Here is a 17,622-nt window from a genome sequence, read left to right as displayed (position 1 = left end):
GCCTGAATGAGCGCTCTCCAGCTTCCTCTCACAACCCAAGACATGCAAGTTACATTAATTGGTGACTAACTGACCGTAGGCATGAACATGAGTGTGAATGGTTTCTGTCTCTGTGTTAAACCTGTGATCGGCTGGCAGCCTGTCCACACTGTAGCCTGCCGCTCAGGCCAAGGCGGTAGGCTCAAGCCTCCCTGTGACACTAAATTGGATAAACATTTAAAAAACGGATGCACGGATGGACAGAGAAAAGAAATGTAGCTCAGGTATTACAAAAAACCCAACAACCTTTTGTAGAGAGACTTGACTGACACTCATGTAGGCCTTAATAGGCAGGTTGTGTTGACAAATGTAACCATAGTATCTGAACCCTGAAATAATTGCCAGAAAAGTTACTTTGATAATAAAAAACTTTATTGGATCTTCTGACAATTGCCAAATAAAATGATGGTGATGATGTAGAAGTCTCAAAAACTCACAAAAACTATATGTAGCAAATATGATACACGAGGCATTAAGGCAAAAACTTAAAGACATACTACTGTTTATTAATTTTATTTTAATTAGTTTATGTTCTTTTTAGTTCAACTATAATAACTTTAAATGGTACCAAACAAATTAGATTCATACACTTGTCAGAACATACAGAACAGGCGAGGGATTGATGGATCAGCAGTTTTTGCAGTGCGGCACTTGCTGCTGTGGTCAGCAGTGGTGATGGGGGTGGGATAAAGTCTTTTCTTTTTTTTTATCCAACCATTTGAAGAAGCAGCCATTTGTTCATTAAAGAAGCTGATTGAATAAGACATTTGCTTTCAGCTGCAGAGCTCCTAAAGGGACGACACGAGATATTAAAATACTAAAATATAAGATGTTCAAGCTCCTTTTTCCTGGCAGTGCATCATCCGGTATTGTATTAACCATTGGGCTTCTTGTACAGATTCTGTGCCCTCACCTCCATCTGTGGTGTAGTAATTATACCCTTTCAGCAACATTGTGCTCTCATCACAAAGACTTCTCCCAGCAGAAGTCAGACTGGGCTCCAATGTTGCAGTGACGCCATGTTAAAGGGGAAAAACTGTCCGCTTCCACTGACGCTGTGTTAATGTTGTGCTGTGTTGATGCCTTCTCTCCCCGGCTGGAAGAGCCCGGCTGGGCCGGCTCCTTCTGAAAAAAGAAAGCCCAAGCCCAAACGTGTGAGGATCTCCATGGCGGTAAGATTGTCTGCCGCCTAGAGACTGTTGCTTAGTAACCGTTGCCTTGCGACACACACGTAGTGAGTGCTGGACCAAAATATTTGTGGTGCACAAACCGAGAGCATTAGAGTGCTTTAGCAGAGAGAGCGAGAGAAAGTGTGTGTGTGTGTGTTTTAGAGAGGTGTGAGGTGTGAATGTCTGTCAGTGTTTCATCAGCTTTCACTCGGCTCTGAATGCCTTCTCTGTGCGACTATGTGTGTGTTTTTTATTTAAAGGTGGTTGATTCTCTGAGTTTTATTGTTGTTGTCAGTGTAATTTTCGGGATTCTGGCTGCACAGAGATCAATAAACCAAAGTTTTCCTTCAGCCTCGGATTCTCGTAGACTGGTAGATATAAATGCTTCACTGGTTTACAGCCTGTGTCTTTACTACACCACACTGAAGCAAACACATGTACACTAGATTTTCAATCAGGTGTTGCGTTTTGAACATTTACTTTGTATAAATCTGTTTGTTTGTAGAAGCAATGAATGAATAACTGAATTTTGGCTTTTTAGGACTCTACCGAGGTGGAAGACTGCATGACCCCCTCAGAGGTGAGCCCTACACTGACAAAAGATTTAACATATTAAATGAGCTTTCTTTGAATTCAGAGTTTAGAGGTTTCAGTGTCCTCCTAACTGCAGATAACAGAGTGGGAGGAGCAGCAGCTTGACGAACCGGTGGATTTCAAGAACTGTAAGATTGATCCGGCACCCTTCCAGCTGGTGGAGCAAACATCTCTGCATAAGGTGCAATATAAACAAACAACTAGCAACACAAATTAAATACAAATTTTAACTATAAATCACACACACAAAAAATGTGCAGACATTATGCTCCTTCAGTTACATTAGCACGATGCTTTTAAAATATTACGTCAGTGTGAATGTAATCGCGACGTAGCTGCAAAGTTCCAGCTTTAATGCCAGCTTCTGGTTTTGTCTCGTTCCTCTTCTACGCAAACAGTGGTAAGTGTTGCAATTCTGCTCACTTCTGCTGAATGCATTCTCTCTGATACCAGCAGACTTTAAAGTAGAAGCTTGCATTGGTCACTGGAGGATCAGTTTCACAGTGCAGAACACTGAATGAAAAAATGCAAAAAAATAAAACAAAGCAAATCGTGCAAGTGGTCATAATGGGACTTCAAGTGATCTAAAAATAGAAGCTGTGCCAGAAGCTGTCTGGACAGGCCTCAGAAGATGACCTTTGAGGGCATATAAAGTTTAAATCAGGTATGCCTTTTTATGGGCCGACCTTTTTCATTACACCTCATAAAATGAAAATGGTCCCTTTGGTCTCACAGACTAATATGCAGAACACATCACTAACACTGCTGATGTTAGAAAATCCATGAACCCACTCTTTTTTCTTGTTTCTTGAAAGGCTCCATACAAATCTAAGTTTTTAATATTATTATTATCACAGGCGGGTTTTGCTAGTAATGATAATTACTAGTTTTTGATTTCCTCGTTTTCTTCCCTCTTGTACGAAAACACAGACAGTACGGTGCTCATTTATGATGTTATTCTTTTCATCTTTCTTATATCACTGCATATAATCAGATGGCAGAAACGGCTTCTCATAAACAACAAACAAATTAATATTAAAAACACAGACTCATTGTTCTTCTTTTGGATTTTTGGACTTTCATTGTATAAGTAAATGGACTGGTTCTTGTGTAGTGCTTTTCTACTCGAACACAAAGCGCTTTATATAACATGTCACTTTATTTTCTGTCTTAAGTGCATTCTAGCTAACATTCACGCTTAGATGAACACATCGAGATCAGCATGTTGCACAAAGATGGCACATAGGGATCGAACCACCAACCTTCTGATTAGTAAATGAGCTCTCTCAAAGACAGCTGTGTGCACTGTATATGAGCTTATTATAGTAAGATTATTATTATTATTTCATAATGAAAAGCACTTTGAATGAATGTGTGCTGATTACTGAGTTCAAACTCTAAACTGCTGCTCCCATGAAATCAGCCCTTTAATGGTCCAATCCAACACATTATACCAAATTAATCACAGCACCCATGAGCTTACCTGGTTTTACCTGAAGACTGTTGCTTCGATTCCTTAACCTCCTTTACGATTACCTGTGATTGTCATGCATCATAAATCGCAGCGAGCTGTGGTTAGTTGGTTCAGTTTTATGACTCGAGGACCGTCTTGTCTGACACCGTGTCCATGTTGAAAAGGGAGAAACATGATGCAGTTTCTATAACCCAGATCCAAAATGCATGTGAACCCCCTTTGAGTCTGTATCCAGGGCATGACCCACCTTTCCTCCTCCTCCACAGACTCACACCATCTTCTCTCTCCTTGGTCTGGACCACGCCTATGTGACCAGCATGGGACGACTGGTTGGAGTGGTTTCTCTCAAAGAGGTGTGCAAGTGTGTCTGATGAAAGCTGTTTTATTTATGTGTTCATTAGTGCCGCCTCTTTCTTCACATCTTTTCTTGCCTCTCCTTCCTGTCTTTCTTTTTTTCGGGCTGACCGCATCTCCAGCTGCGTAAGGCCATCGAAGGCTCAGTGACGGTGACTGGAGTGAAAGTGCGCCCTCCGCTGGCCAGTTTCCGTGACAGTGGGAACACCACAAATGTATCCGAGGTAACTGAACTTCACAAGCTGTGCATCCGCCACAGGGGGCTCTCTTTGCCACGGGAACCCAACCCTCCAAATGTGGAGGATCAGCCAGATCTCCAGTACAAAGAGATCCCTGTCAACTTTTCGGACGAAACAAACGTGCAGTTCGAAGCCAGCCCCGGCGACATCACAAATCCGTCGTCAGAGCTGCCGCTCCAGGAAAGCCCCTCGTTCACAGAGGATCAGTCTGAGTTTACTTTTGACTGCAGCCCCTCCCACACTGAGGAATCGGAGCTGGCCTGTGACTATGACCCCTCCAACCAAACTCCTGAGCCAGATGAAATGGAGCAAGAGGAGGCGCCTCCGTCTCTAAACAACAGCCAATCAGAACCTGGGGGGGAGGGTAGCACAGGCCACACTGAGGATCAGTCGGAATGATCAGATCCACACTGTCGCCTCATGAATGTTGACGTTTCTTACGTTTGTTGGGGTCACACTCACCTCCAAGTCCAGCCTAGATACTCGTGGTTCAAACGTGGTTGTGGTACGACAGTGAGCGAGTGAGAGTGAGCGAGAGCTTGAAGGATATATGAGGGATAAAGCTGGTTTTGTTTTATGTTTTTAATGCTGACACCTTATTTCCTGGAAGGACCAAAAGTAGCACTTTCGGACCAAAAGAGTCAATATTTACAGGGTATAAAATTCAAATGTCAGGATTTTTGGTTTTAAAATGTTGCTCTGCTCCACCTGCCGAAGACAGTGAAGTTGAATCCACAATTTGTAAACTGGTTTCTCCATCCATCCAGCCATCCTTACCTGTGAAACCAAGAACACAGTACTCAGTAACAGATTGGTGGCTGGTAAGCATACCCTGAATAATCTCCGTTCCGAGCTAATAAAGGCCATATTTTACAAAAAGAGCGTCATATTATATTATAAATAATCTGTAACTAGCGTTTGACCCAAAGAGTCATCAGAAACTTTGGGAAAGGGTCACTTTCACGTAGACAATACACTATTCTACACTTTTCTGGTGGTCTTTCTGCCACCAGAGGAGTCGCCCCCTGCTGGCCTCCATAAAGAATGCCAAGTCTGATTGGAGGGCTCAGGGGGTTGGAATGAGAGGGCTCTTTGTAGTCTTTTCTGCTGTGTTAACCTGGATTTATGGTCCAGTAGCATTGGCTTTAATTTTTCTCCCCTGCTTGTTCTTCTTTTCTTTATTTTTGTTAAATGCCAGCTGCTGGACAAAGAGTTTATACACATATGTGCATCCAGCGGTCCATTATCATGAAATCCAGCTGTCAGCTTGCAGCTGGTTGTAGTTGGAGATGATGAGTTTGACCTCCTTATCTTCCTCTCTTGCCTCTCTCTATCTCCTCTTTCACTCCTCCAGTTCTTTTAATCAGTGTTTCTCTTCTCCTCCTTTTTTACCACCTCCATAATCCATCACGGCTTGGTGCCTCATCTTTGAAGCTCACTTCTAGAGCATCACAAGTGTTTATCTGGGGTTGTCTACTCCTTCTCAGCTCCTTGTCTAATTGATTGTGGTCAAGGGTCTAAGCAAGAGCTTTACTGAGTCTGTACTTTACATTTTTTCTTTTTCTTTTTTGTGCTTTAAAAGAGCTCAACTTTTTATTTGAGCTCTTCCCTGAGTCTTCTCACTTGCTGCTTTTGCCCATCTTCCACAAGGCCAGTCTGCTCCTTTTGAGATCTGTTCCCCTCCTTGAGACACTTTATCTCTATGATGGCAGAGCAGAGGCCATCTCTCAGTCCCTGCACAGCTGAGTTTTGAGGGGAGTTGGTCAGTGTGCTATTTCACACTGAAGCTGCTCTCTTTAAACTGCATTAGCCCAAATCCCTTAAAGATGGAAACATACTTATCATTAAAGTCCAGGCACACAAACATTAAAACAGCAATATGCCAATAGGATCCTTTTTCTCATCTTATTTTAAAGCACAAAGTACGACGAGGACGAGGATGAAATCACAGAAAAAAAGAGTTAGGAAGGTTTGTGGAAAAACATGAAAAAAGGGGGCTGAGTCTCATCTGTGACTGCTGCTTTTGCACTTCCTTTAGGGCTGAACATTTCCTTTTTTTGTCTGTTTTGTTGGTTTGAGGCAACAAAACTTGGTTTATGCTAAAACAAAACCCAAACAAACAAAGAAAACAACAACTATGGATTAAAATACACAATTTACAAAAATAAAATGATGCTAAAGGGATACCGAGTACTTTCACATGTAATGCCTCAGTGTCAGTGTGGGTGACTGTAGGGACGAGTAGGGACTGAGAAGGTTGTTCTCTATGGACAGCACTCATTACAGTAAAAGTCATCAAGGAGCAAAACTGTACTTTATTTTATTTATTTTAGCTATGGCATCACATCTGTCACCCACCTGTCTGTCCATCCACAAGTCGTAGGAATCGCTCCTCCGACGACAGTATTAGTCAGATTTTGTTTCATTTAGCTCCGTTTGATCGAGAATGCTACTGTTGCAGCAAGTTGGTTCATGAAGTTTCTTCCTTCCTGGATATTCCACAATCAACTGTAAGTGGTTTTATTGAAAAGTGGAAGTGTTTAGCAACCACAGGAACTCAGTCCCAAAGTGTCAGATTACATAAAGTGACAGAGTGAGGTCAAAGAGCAAAGAGCTTCAATCCTCCTCTGGCATTAACATTTTTCAATTCAATTTTATTTATAAAGCACCAAATCACAACAACAGTCACCTCAAGGTGCTTTATATTGTAAGGGAGACCCTACAATAATACAACAGAGAAAAACCCAACAATCATATGACCCTCTATGAGCAAGCACTTTGGTGACAGTGGGAAGGAAAAACTCCCTTTTAACAGGAAGAAACCTCCGGCAGAACCAGGCTCAGGGGCGGCCATCTGCTGCGACCGATTGGGACGAGAGAAGGAAGATAGGATAAAAGACATGCTGTGGAAGATCAGCACAAAAACTGTGCACTGGGAGCTTCATGGTGTCACAATGTGCTGTGTGGCAGGCAGGATGAAGGACCCAAATGCAGGACTCAAGACGGAGAAATAAACTTAAAATGGCAGCTTTTATCCTGGAAAAAACTAACATTAAATACAAAACTAAACTAGACACAGGAAGCAAGAAACTTCAACTAGAAAACAAACCAGAAACTGTAAACTTGGCTATGGCTGGAAAGCCGGAGAGAAACGCACAGCATAACAAGGGTACGACACAAGAAAGAGCAAAGGAAAACACAGGGCTTATATACACAGAGGGATAACGAGGGAATGAGACACAGGAGGAGAGCACAGCTGGGAGTAATCGGACCTAATAAGACAAAGGAAGCAAAGCAGAATACAATGACAAAAGACAAACTGTCAAAGTAAAACAGGAAGTATACGGACTTGACGCTGAGACAGAGGCATGAACTGTGGGACGGAAAAAAAAGCACAGAGGAGACATAACACAGACACAGGGAAGGCACTCTGACTGAAACTAGAAGCTAGAACAACAAAATATAACCTCAAGAGAACTAAAACCATGAATAACAAATAATCAAGAAATATATATTACACTGGGTCACACCCAGGACTATGACACGTGGCATGGGTTTCCATAGACCAGCAGCTCCTGTATGTGTGGTGTGTAGGGGGCCCAGTGCGTTTGTCCACATAGTGGACACTAAATATCCATATTTAGTTGGATGTGTAAAAGGGTAACAGCTGAGTTGATGTGGGCCATATATATATGTATATACCAAGATATATACATATATACACATATATATATATATATATATATATAAGACATATATATATATATATATATATATATATATATATATATATATATATATATATATATATATATATATATATATATAAATATATATATATATATATATATCATATATATATATATATATATATATATATACATATATAATATTATATATATATATATATATATATATATATATATATCATATTTAAGGTGAATTACCAGTTATAATTTAAGTAAAAATGATTTTAATGAGGTAAATGATAAAAATCAACAGTAGCAAAAACTACATGCAGAGGTTGACTGCATGAACCAGTAGTCTGATACAAAAACACATAAACTGCTATCCTGTAATATCATCATGTTAGAGCATTAGTTGTTAGGATTATTTTTAGTGTGGATTAAATACATTTACATGGCCAGAGAAGTGTGTGAGGGATATAACTCCTGTTGACTATAATAGAGGAACACCCCCGCCCCAGCCCCCGGAGCAAGAATGGTTTTCTAACGCAGCTTGTTTTTAGATAACATTTCAAAAACGTAGTGAAAAATAAAGAAATCGTATTAGAAGCTATGTACGACTTCAGATAGATAGATTAGGAAGCGTGTGGTGGAAACTATAGCAACTGATTCTATTGTAATAGAGAATCACGTCCAGCAGTACAACACTGTGGTTCATGAAGTTTCCAGACCCACTAACCTACTTCCAACACCACAGGCTGCTTTTGTCAAGTAAGATGGTGTTAGTTTGGTCTTTTTTCTGGGATTTGTTGACAGCAAAAACACAGAACACCACCTCCAGCTTTATCTTTTATGTGTGTATGTGTGCATATATATATATATATACGTGTGTGTGTGTGTGTGTGTGTGTGTGTGTGTGTGTGCGAGTGCAACCTTCTTTGCCACACTCAAATCTGGATCAGACTCGTAACTTTTGGGTCTTCAAGCCAAATCAACATCCTGTAAACATGATGCCAAACATTACAAGGACAGAAACGAGTGACGTGCGATTAACTGCGAGTGGAAAAATCAAAACAATAAAAGAAAGCACAGAAGAACAAAGAACATTTCTAATGAGCACACGATGGTATGACTTCAAACAACTACCTATTCACTAGCGGTGGGTTTATATATCCGAGGGTCATAATGTTAAGACGTATTGCGGTGTTGTTTTATGTGTTTCGGTGATAGGCAATAAATTTACATTAATAATGCAGTAAAGGTTCAGACTACATTATTTATCACACTCTGCTGTCCTGTCAGAGCTTCATGTTGCAGCATATCATGAGGTTTGGGTGTTTTTTTTCCTCTTTTCCTGCTATTAAATACTGGTTGCATCAGCCCCCAGTAGTCCACAATGAGCTGGGAACTATAAACACATCGACAAAGGCAGCTTCCAAATGTCCACCAAGCTTTAGTACAGGGCTCTAAAGAACAGTGAAGCACATTGTAATTACCATGACTATAATTTAATGCACATGTAGCCTTGTCTGGCTTAACAAGGGCAATGCAGACTGAACTGCCTCTACTTTCGTGTCTAGCGATGATGAAGAAACAACGCTTTGGCTCTGAGTTACAGGAATATACTGGCTGTTGTATAGAGAACACACACACACACATTTATACGTATAATACACACATATACCGTACCGTATGTGGCCTGTAGATATTAAACATCACGATATGTTACCACGTGTCTTTATGACATTTAATCCAGCCTGGCCTCTAATGCAGCGTTGAGAAATGTAACTACTGTTTGAAGCCCGTGACACCCACAAGTCCCCCCCAAAAAAGGAAAAAAAAACTTGTAGAGCTACAAGCGTGTGTGTGAGTCCTTGTTACGACCTTCAAATGATGTGTAAGTATTTTTGCTTCATGGAACGATTTTGAGCCATATTTCAGTCTCCTGTGATAGCACCGCAGCACATCAACCAGCCCTTTTTTTTGTTTTGGTTCGAGTATTTTTTTTCTCCTTGCAGGCATCTGTGCAGAGATTTATTAATGTCTTAACTTTTTTTTTCTTGTTTGCATATAGGAATGTGAAGTAGTGCTTGCCATATAAGATTAATTATAAAGGAGTTAAACTTAGAGAGTGTATAAGCTCATTCGCAGCGTATCTAGTTAAGCAATAAGTCTGTAGTATCTCCCTTTATATGGCACTGGCCTGTACATGCTTTGTATATATATATGAAAGAGTTACACACATGCTATTGTACATAGGAGAATTATGCATTTGCAATCAACAGCCATTGTTATTTTTCAGAGGACATGAACTTGTTTTTGTACATGAGTGAATGATTAAATTTAAAGAAAAAAAACTGCATTTAAAGGGTAAACGAGCAGTCGTGTTTCTTTCTTGCGTTTTTGGATTCCGGAGAAGAAATAAAACAACAACAAAGTATCTTCTTTCAAAAACTCATATTTATATATGCAAGACATTCAGGCATTCAATATCAAACAGAGCCCAACCCACATGACACAACGTGACCCAGAGGAAACAACACTAGAAAATATCCATAGAAAACCAATGCAATAGCAACACATGACTGTTCACACACACAAAAAAAATAAACGTACAAAACTTAGTGAACAACAGCATTACATTCTGATTGAACTCTCTCAACATATTGACTGTTTACAGCAGCGATAAACAGTGGAGCAAGATCAGTATGAAAGGCCTGGAGGATGAGAGACAGGAGACAGAATGAGTGGAGGAGGAAGGAGAAGAGGAGGAGGAGAGGTGTACAGTTTAAGCAGAATATCCAGAATCAACACAGACTCAAGGGGACAAAAAGGTGGACGACACATCACATCAAATACTCTTTTTTTCCCTCTGCTTCTTCTCTCTCTTCTTCTTCCTCATCGAATGACGCCACCCCGGAAGACGCCCGGTCAGAGAAAAAGCTCCTGGGGCTGCAGTGCCACACCCGGACCTCGTGAAACACGCTGCCTTCCTCCTCCTCCTCGTCTTCCTCGTCCTCCTCTCCGGGAGACTCGGAGTGAGAGGTGGAGTAGCAGGAGTCAAACCTGCTGCTCCTGCACCTCGGCCTCCACTCGGGCTTGCTGTAGATGCACACCTCGCTGCGGTGCTCCTGCAAAGGAGCTGGCTGCTCCTTGAGGCTGTCCAGCCTCTCCTCCTCTTCCTCCTCCTCCTCCAGGCACGTACTCATGGAGTCGCTGGGCAAAGAGGGTGAGTTGCTTTGTGATGACTGTGGGGCATTTTCAGTTGCTAGCCTGCCACAGGGCAGGCTGCTGTTGTGGGAGCCCAGGGGACCGTCGGATGGTGGCGTCTCAGTGCGGTCCACCCCGGGCGGTGCTCCAGAGGTGGAACTGTAGATGGTGGCTTCTAAAGGAGGAACAAAGAGTCAGAAGACCAAGGAGCAGATTCACTGATGAGGTGACAGAGTGCAAAGATGAGATGTTTGATGCAGAATGATGCAAAGTTGGATACCTGAGTTTTGGCTGGATACCGTGTGAGTGTGTCCGCTGATGTGGGAGTCTTCATCATTGAAATCTTCCTCATCATCTTCATCCACAGATGCCCATGCACGTAGCTTAGCCTCCGCGATGGCAAACTGCTCGGCCACTCCTAGCAGGAAAACAGGTCCGACAAATGAAGCCAGATTAAGGTGTCAGTTCAAAATCTAAACTCTGTATTTTCTAATGTTGTCTGCAATACGGTGAGAAAAACAGTGAATCATCTAGCTTTTCTTTATCACAACATCTTATACGGGACAGGGACAAAGTGAGTATTCTGGTGATGGCGTGGACCAGCTGATAGCTCAGCTTATACATATACATGTATAAGCTGGGTTGCCATTATACATTATACATGTTAAAGGGCAGCGAGGTCCCACAACACAACCATGCCAGCAAATATAAATTACTGCAGATGGAAGCAACAATTCTTGATTTTAATGGTCCAGGCAATAAAAAAGGGAGAGGGGAGGAGTAAAGGTGAATTTCTATCCTCCTATTATTTGCTAATTTACCTGCGTGTGACATTGTCTGAGTCATCTCTGCCACCGATGTGTTACTATGAGTCTTAAATAAGAGCTTCGAATCAGAATTCCCAGGGTTACGTCTACAAACAGCTTCAAAAACTGATCCATAACAAAGAAACTAACACGTGGTTTTCTGCTTTTACTTAAAGCGACTCAAAAAATTCATTACACAAAATTATTTCATTCAATCTAATATTATCATAACTATAACAGCTAATTGTTTAGGTTCATGAGCTTCGCTGTGTGGCATACGCAGCAGCATATCAGTCACGCTCTCTCTCTTTCTCCCTCGATCAATCCACACCGATGTCACTGGTGCCACAGATGATGAGTCACAGCAAAACAACAGGAGCTGCTGTACCATTGGTGGCCAGTGAAGTGATTGGGGAGAGTGTCTAATAGGCCACCATCTGCTGCCAAGACAAGCCGTCACCCAGGAGACATGACGGTGGGCGGAGCAAACCGCTGACATGCAGGAGTTTTAGGCCATTAGATGCATCACAGAAGGTGAGAGAAAGCCAGACGATGATGCTGGAGTGAGAGGATGCACGTCCCCCCCCACACACACACACAAAAACGTACAGCTAATTATTGTGCACATTTGTCTCGAATAGCATTTTAATCTGAATATCAAACATTCTGCTGGCCGAGAGGTCAAAAGGTCAAAGAAGTGAGTACCTGCAGCAAAGCGAGCCTCCTTCTCCCCTTCAGTCAGATTGCAGTAGGAGCTGAACTGGGAGTGTGCGGCCAGTGAAGGAGCTGCAGGTTTAGGCCAACCTTTCCACTCGATGAGGTGAGCGACCCGGCCCTGAGCCAGCGAGGTGGGCTTTGTCATGTGGTCTCTCACTGCCTGAGAGATACCTGGACGGGGGAGAGGTAAAGGCCAGAGTTTCATGTTTAAATTCACAGCATATAGATGATAACAAGGCTAGTGCTAGACAGGTCATTACCATTCAAGGAGGATCTGGCAAGCGCTGCAAACTCATGAATGCCGGCAGATTTCCGTGAGTCTGCTGGAGATTTTCCGGACTTTGGAATCATTTCAATCTCCTCAAATTTCACCTGTAAAAAAAAATATTAGTTTTTAGAAAGAAAAACTAGATTTGTGCGCCACATTCAGAATTAGTCTGCTATTTCAGTATTCCCACACTTGTTTATATTGTACAGCTTTTATTACAGATGACACCAAATGTGGCGCACAGACCGAATTCAAGAAATAAAACCTCTGGACTTTCCTACCGCTTCCTCTCTTCTTGTCTCCATTCTTTCTCTACTCCTGGACCTCAGCCTCATCGTGGATGTGCGGAGATGGTATCACGGCACAGCGCACAAACGACTAAAAGTCACAGCTTGCGTTCACTGGTTTAAACCACCGGCCAGACAAGCAAACAGCAATGGCCTAAATTTACCGCACAGATGCTAAAGCCACGATAAGCCTGTGCAACCGGTTAGAATGGTTGGGGTGGAGGGAGGCGAGCGCAATTGTGGTGGTTTCCATGCGTCTGGGCAAACATATGGCGTGTGACCAGCACGGGTAAGCAGCTCCAGCCGGGCCTCCTCATCGCAAAGCTGCAGATTAAAATGATAGCGCTACCTAACTAACTCCACAACAAACACACATGGCCACACTGAGCAGATGCGATGGGTCAGCAAAATCTACGATGTGGCTTACAGTAGCCGGAGCACAAGAGGGATTTGTAACATGTCGTGTTTTCAGGCCATCTGACTAACAGGAAAGGCAACTGTGAGCACGTGCATGAGTGGACAGATATTCTTAAGCAGATTGGTCTCCAAAGCGGCTAAGAAAGACGAGGCCCCTGACAGCATTTAAAAGCTCACACTGAAGTCAGCCATGAAAGTAAATGTGTGTCAGAGGCAAACGGGTGGGTAGGGACTCTGGGAGGACGTGATATGAAGGTGCAACCAGCTCTGTTCAGAGGAAAGCTTCAGTTGTTAAACACCTGTGAGACGTCACTCATGCTGAAGGCTGATAAACACAACACATGTCCAGCATGTACGGCTCTGAGCGGCTCCCTCCAGCGAGACCGACAGCTCGCCTCTTTAATCATGCAGGCACAATAAATCTACAGCTTTTACTTGAACCTGAATATCAAAGGCAGCCACTGCTGCAAATGTGGATTAGGACATATGGAAATTAAGTCTGCCTTGACTACAAATGGAGACGTATCCAAAACTGCAAGTGACGTGAGTTTTAGCCCTGCAGTTTTCCCTAATCTGTTCTTTCCTTTAATAATTTAAAAGAAACTGAAAATGTCAGGGAGCATGGAGAGTCTGAACAAGATTAAAGTGTACTCATTAAGATTTCCCTTATATTTCTGTCAGACATAGACTGTAACAGTTTCAAACTGTAAGATCAGAATATGTGAGCGTGAGCCAAAAGCCTCACCTACCTGCTGCTCAAACCTTCTGTCTGGAAGGGGCAGCCTATCAGAAGATAGGTGTCTAAATGGGAGGGGCAAAGACTAAAACTATTAGTCTTTATTTCAGAGTGAATATATTGTACAGGAGAAATAAGGGATATTTTGAACCATGCAAAGCCACTCTAGTAGAATTCTGGGATCAAAAATATGGTCTCTTATTCTTATTTAAATCTTATTTCCTATCCCATTGATCAGCTCAAACTTATTATGGGAACCTCTAAAAAGCGTGCAGGGTAATAGACGATGATCACATCTCTTCATTTACTTTGTTAATTTAATTTGTCTGCAGTTTTACTATTTTAATATTCGTCAGCCAGTAGGTGACCAGAGAAAAATGGAACCTTCAATAAACTTAATGAGCAACTATTTATGATGAAAAAATGTCAGTTTTTGTTTCTAGTCAATAATAAATAATAATAACAGGACAAAATAAATGATTTAAAAACATCACATATGAATTTGTAAATCTTGTGTTTCATTCTTCCCCCCCCCAACTAGTGCACCTGCATATAATTTGGCCTCTCTGGAGCAGTTAATTACGTGAGGTGCTTTTAAGCGTGCGCGCACACACACACACACACACACACACAACACACACTTCCTGATTGCCATCCCCACCCCCCTTTTTAATTTTTTTTATTTTTACATCTGACAAATGCTGCTAATTAGCACCTATGATAATAACAGCCACATGTGTAACTGCGCTTCTAATTAACTCGCTCTAGGCCTTTTTTCCCCTCACAAGGTGTTTGGATTATTTTGTCCACTCCCTGCAGAGGCAGACCAGTTTGCGACTTCCTGACATTAACATATGCGTGACTAAACATATACAACAGGGCTGATGTGTCGTCTGACACCTCCAGAGACACTGATTGTGACTTAGGGGACCAACAAGTGGAATCGAGCTAAGCCAGCGTGTCTGCAGCCAAACATCTTCAGCTCGGAGGAAGCTGCAGTGCTCATATGTGAGGAGGGTTTTTTTCTTCTTCTGGAAATGGTGCATTCAAGCAACAGAAGCGGAACGCTGATGGCTGAATAACACATCACCCCGCCATTGATGAGAGAGCAATCCCGCGATTACGCAGAAAATAACGCAGGAGAAGTGCGGATGCTGCAGCAGCAGGTCCCCGGGAACCTCTTAAGTCTCCATCTGCATACCAATAGCTCCATAGCCGCATCGGGTAAACACCAACAGCACCTCTACCGCTCTGTCGGGGTTCGTGTGGTCGGAATCGTTCCCCGCACAGCCACTCTCGGTACCTACCTGTAAGTCGGACCGCGGCGGCTCATCATAATGCCTGTAACGTCTCCAATCCGATCAACAGATGTCACCGCGCTATTCGTCCTCCAGCTGCAGAGTCTGCAGTAGAGCATTAAAGCGACGCTGACGGCGGAAACATCTTCCCAACTCCAGCATCAGCTACATCTCCGACACAGACGGACGCACCATTTGTTGCTCGCTATGTGGGTTACATAGGCTGTCCAAATGTCTCCCGATGGCAAGCGTCATCAACGCAAGGCGGTGTCATCGCACCCGCCCCCCCCCTCCATGCAGCCAAGAAGACACCGCAACCTGCAGCTTCAGTCTTTCCTAGAAACCGCACGTTTTTAATCCCTTTTCGTCTGCTAGTAAGGCACCAGCAGGACGCACGCAGGGCGGATGTATTGAAATTTACTTACTGCAGTAAAAATTAAAAAGGGGGTGATCGTTTAAAAAAAACGGGTTGCCATCACGAGTTTGACCTTATTTGTCCAGTTTTGTGAGCGACAAGATGCACAAATCAGACCTTTTTCTTCTTCTTTTTTTTTTTAAAGGAGCGAAAGAAAAACATATTAAAACCGTGATCCGAGGTTAAAGGTCAAAACCGTGCAGCCTCCGACAGTGAGCTCTCTAAACATTTAATAAAAGGTCCGTTCATGCATTTGTATTGTAATTCATTTATTATGTGTTTATATGGCAGCATATCCTGATCTGGACCAGGCCTCGACAATAGTCACAATGTCACTTAAAAATAAAAGTGCATCATCTGTTACTCTGTCAGGAAATGTATATTTTATATATGGAGGGTATTTGTAAACAACTGCTTATTCAAAACACTTCAAATGAATTTCAAAAAGTGACTGACAGACATAATTTATTATTGATGATTTGCTCGTTTTTCTGTGATTTGTATAACTTTGTGGTTCTCAACCATTTCCTGTTAACCAGAAAAAGTTCCTGAACCACAGCACTTTAAAAAAAAAATCAATCATTACAAAAATAATTGAGAGAATTAAAATCCAAATTGTATTTGGATAAAAAGTGACGCTGCATTAGAAAATTACCCCCCCAAAGAAGAGAGAATGGCCTTAGTTCATTTTATATTTTGCACATGGTCGTCCTGCCCCACCTGCAGGGTTGTGGAGACACTGAATTTGAAGGGGTTAGTTTCATGTTCTGGTAAAGGGAAGTAACCACTTCATTAGGTACACCTAGCTGGTACTAGCCTGGGCCCCTCAGAACTGCCTGAATTCTTCATGGCACAGATTCAAAGTGCTGGAAACATTCCTCATTGATTTCGGTTTGCACTGACATGCTGGCATCACAGAGGTGCTGCAGATCCAGGATGCAAATCTCCCATTCCACCACATCCCAAGGGTACTCTTTTGGATTGAGATCTGGTGACTGAGTACAGAGAGCTTATTGTCACGTTCTGTAGCATATCGAGACCATCTCTCCACACCGTTACATATTCCATATGTACGGGGTACGACCAAGGGGGGTCGTACCCCGTACATATGGGGTATCTCATGATTTGAGAGAACCAAGGTTACACCGTAACCGTACGTTCAGGAAGCCAGTTTGGGATGATTTGAGCTTTGTGCGTTATTCTACTGGAACCAGCCATTACACTTTTCTGTTGCACTGTTGTGTCTGCATCATTCTGTTCCGTCTGGTGTTGCACTCTGTTTTTTTGCAGTTTTTGCACACCTGCACTTTATTACGTAGTCCTATGTTGATTGTCTGTTATATGTCATATGCACCATGGTCTTGGAGGACCGTTGTCCTGTTTCACTGTGTACTGCACATGGTTGGAATGACAATAAAGCCACTTGCCTTGACCAGACGATGGGTACACTGTGGTCAATAAGGGATGAACACGGTCAGTAACAATACTCAGACTGTGGTGTTGAAGTCATTCTCAGTTGGTACTAAGGCGCTCAGTGTGCCAAGAAAAACCCACCACCAAAGGTGACCCAGTACTGTGCCGATAATAAAAAGTGCAGCTTTTCCCATATTTGTAGGTCTGCATGGATAAATCTTCAAAACTAGAAACTGATTGTAATATGGATCAGTAAAACCACAGTGGAGGGACTCGTTTTTCCTCTCATCAAACACGTATTTTATTTTATTCTAATTGTAATGTTGCACTGTCCACTTCCTGCTGTGACCAAATTTCCCACGTGTGTTAACTTATAAATCTTCAAAACTAGTAACTGATTGTAATATGGATCACACAGTGGAGGGACTGACAAAAAAAAAAAAAAAAAACTTAAAAAAAAAAAAAAAAAAAAAAAACCTGAAAATAAACTGGTCGGGTTT

General features: G+C 42.3%; 2 protein-coding genes across 3 annotated transcripts in view; one reads left to right on the top strand and one right to left on the bottom strand.

Annotated features, from left to right (window-relative positions):
• The window catches only part of clcn2a (chloride channel, voltage-sensitive 2a), a 54,339-nt gene extending 47,789 nt beyond the window's left edge, over positions 1 to 6,550 (top strand). Inside the window, exons 20-24 of the mRNA XM_039602598.1 lie at positions 1,143 to 1,211; positions 1,750 to 1,788; positions 1,879 to 1,983; positions 3,543 to 3,629; positions 3,753 to 6,550. Coding sequence (XP_039458532.1) covers positions 1,143 to 1,211; positions 1,750 to 1,788; positions 1,879 to 1,983; positions 3,543 to 3,629; positions 3,753 to 4,268 — 816 coding nt within the window. The 3' untranslated portion in view covers positions 4,269 to 6,550. The remainder of the gene's footprint in view (positions 1 to 1,142; positions 1,212 to 1,749; positions 1,789 to 1,878; positions 1,984 to 3,542; positions 3,630 to 3,752) is intronic.
• Positions 6,551 to 9,982: 3,432 nt separating this feature from the next.
• fam131a (family with sequence similarity 131 member A) lies at positions 9,983 to 15,755 on the bottom strand. 2 transcript variants are annotated; one of them, XM_039601721.1, is made up of 5 exons: positions 12,838 to 13,345; positions 12,549 to 12,660; positions 12,277 to 12,459; positions 11,046 to 11,183; positions 9,983 to 10,940 (listed from the first exon to the last, which is right to left on the bottom strand). In XM_039601721.1, exons 1-5 carry the CDS (start codon positions 12,889 to 12,891, stop codon positions 10,402 to 10,404), a joined length of 1,026 nt encoding a protein of 341 aa, XP_039457655.1. In that variant the 5' UTR covers positions 12,892 to 13,345; the 3' UTR covers positions 9,983 to 10,401. The 2 variants fall into 2 exon arrangements, with proteins under 2 accessions (XP_039457655.1, XP_031591507.2); XM_031735647.2 differs by lacking the exon at positions 12,838 to 13,345 and adding an exon at positions 15,304 to 15,755 and having other exon boundaries at positions 9,984 to 10,940.
• Between the last annotated feature and the right edge of the window lie 1,867 nt (positions 15,756 to 17,622).

The sequence above is a fragment of the Oreochromis aureus genome, linkage group 18 (genome assembly GCF_013358895.1).
Source record: "Oreochromis aureus strain Israel breed Guangdong linkage group 18, ZZ_aureus, whole genome shotgun sequence".
Classification (NCBI taxonomy): domain Eukaryota; kingdom Metazoa; phylum Chordata; class Actinopteri; order Cichliformes; family Cichlidae; genus Oreochromis; species Oreochromis aureus.
This window is presented reverse-complemented; position numbering and strand designations above follow the sequence as displayed.

Coding starts and splice junctions, on each gene's coding strand:
- fam131a (XM_039601721.1), bottom strand. CDS start 12,891: ATGAGGCTGAGGTCCAGGAGTAGAGAAAGAATGGAGACAAGAAGAGAG. Junction 12,661..12,837: donor AGACAAGAAGAGAGGAAGCG/GTAGGAAAGTCC, acceptor TTTTTTTTACAG/GTGAAATTTGAGGAGATTGA. Junction 11,184..12,276: donor GGAGGCTCGCTTTGCTGCAG/GTACTCACTTCT, acceptor TTTTCCTGCTAG/GAGTGGCCGAGCAGTTTGCC.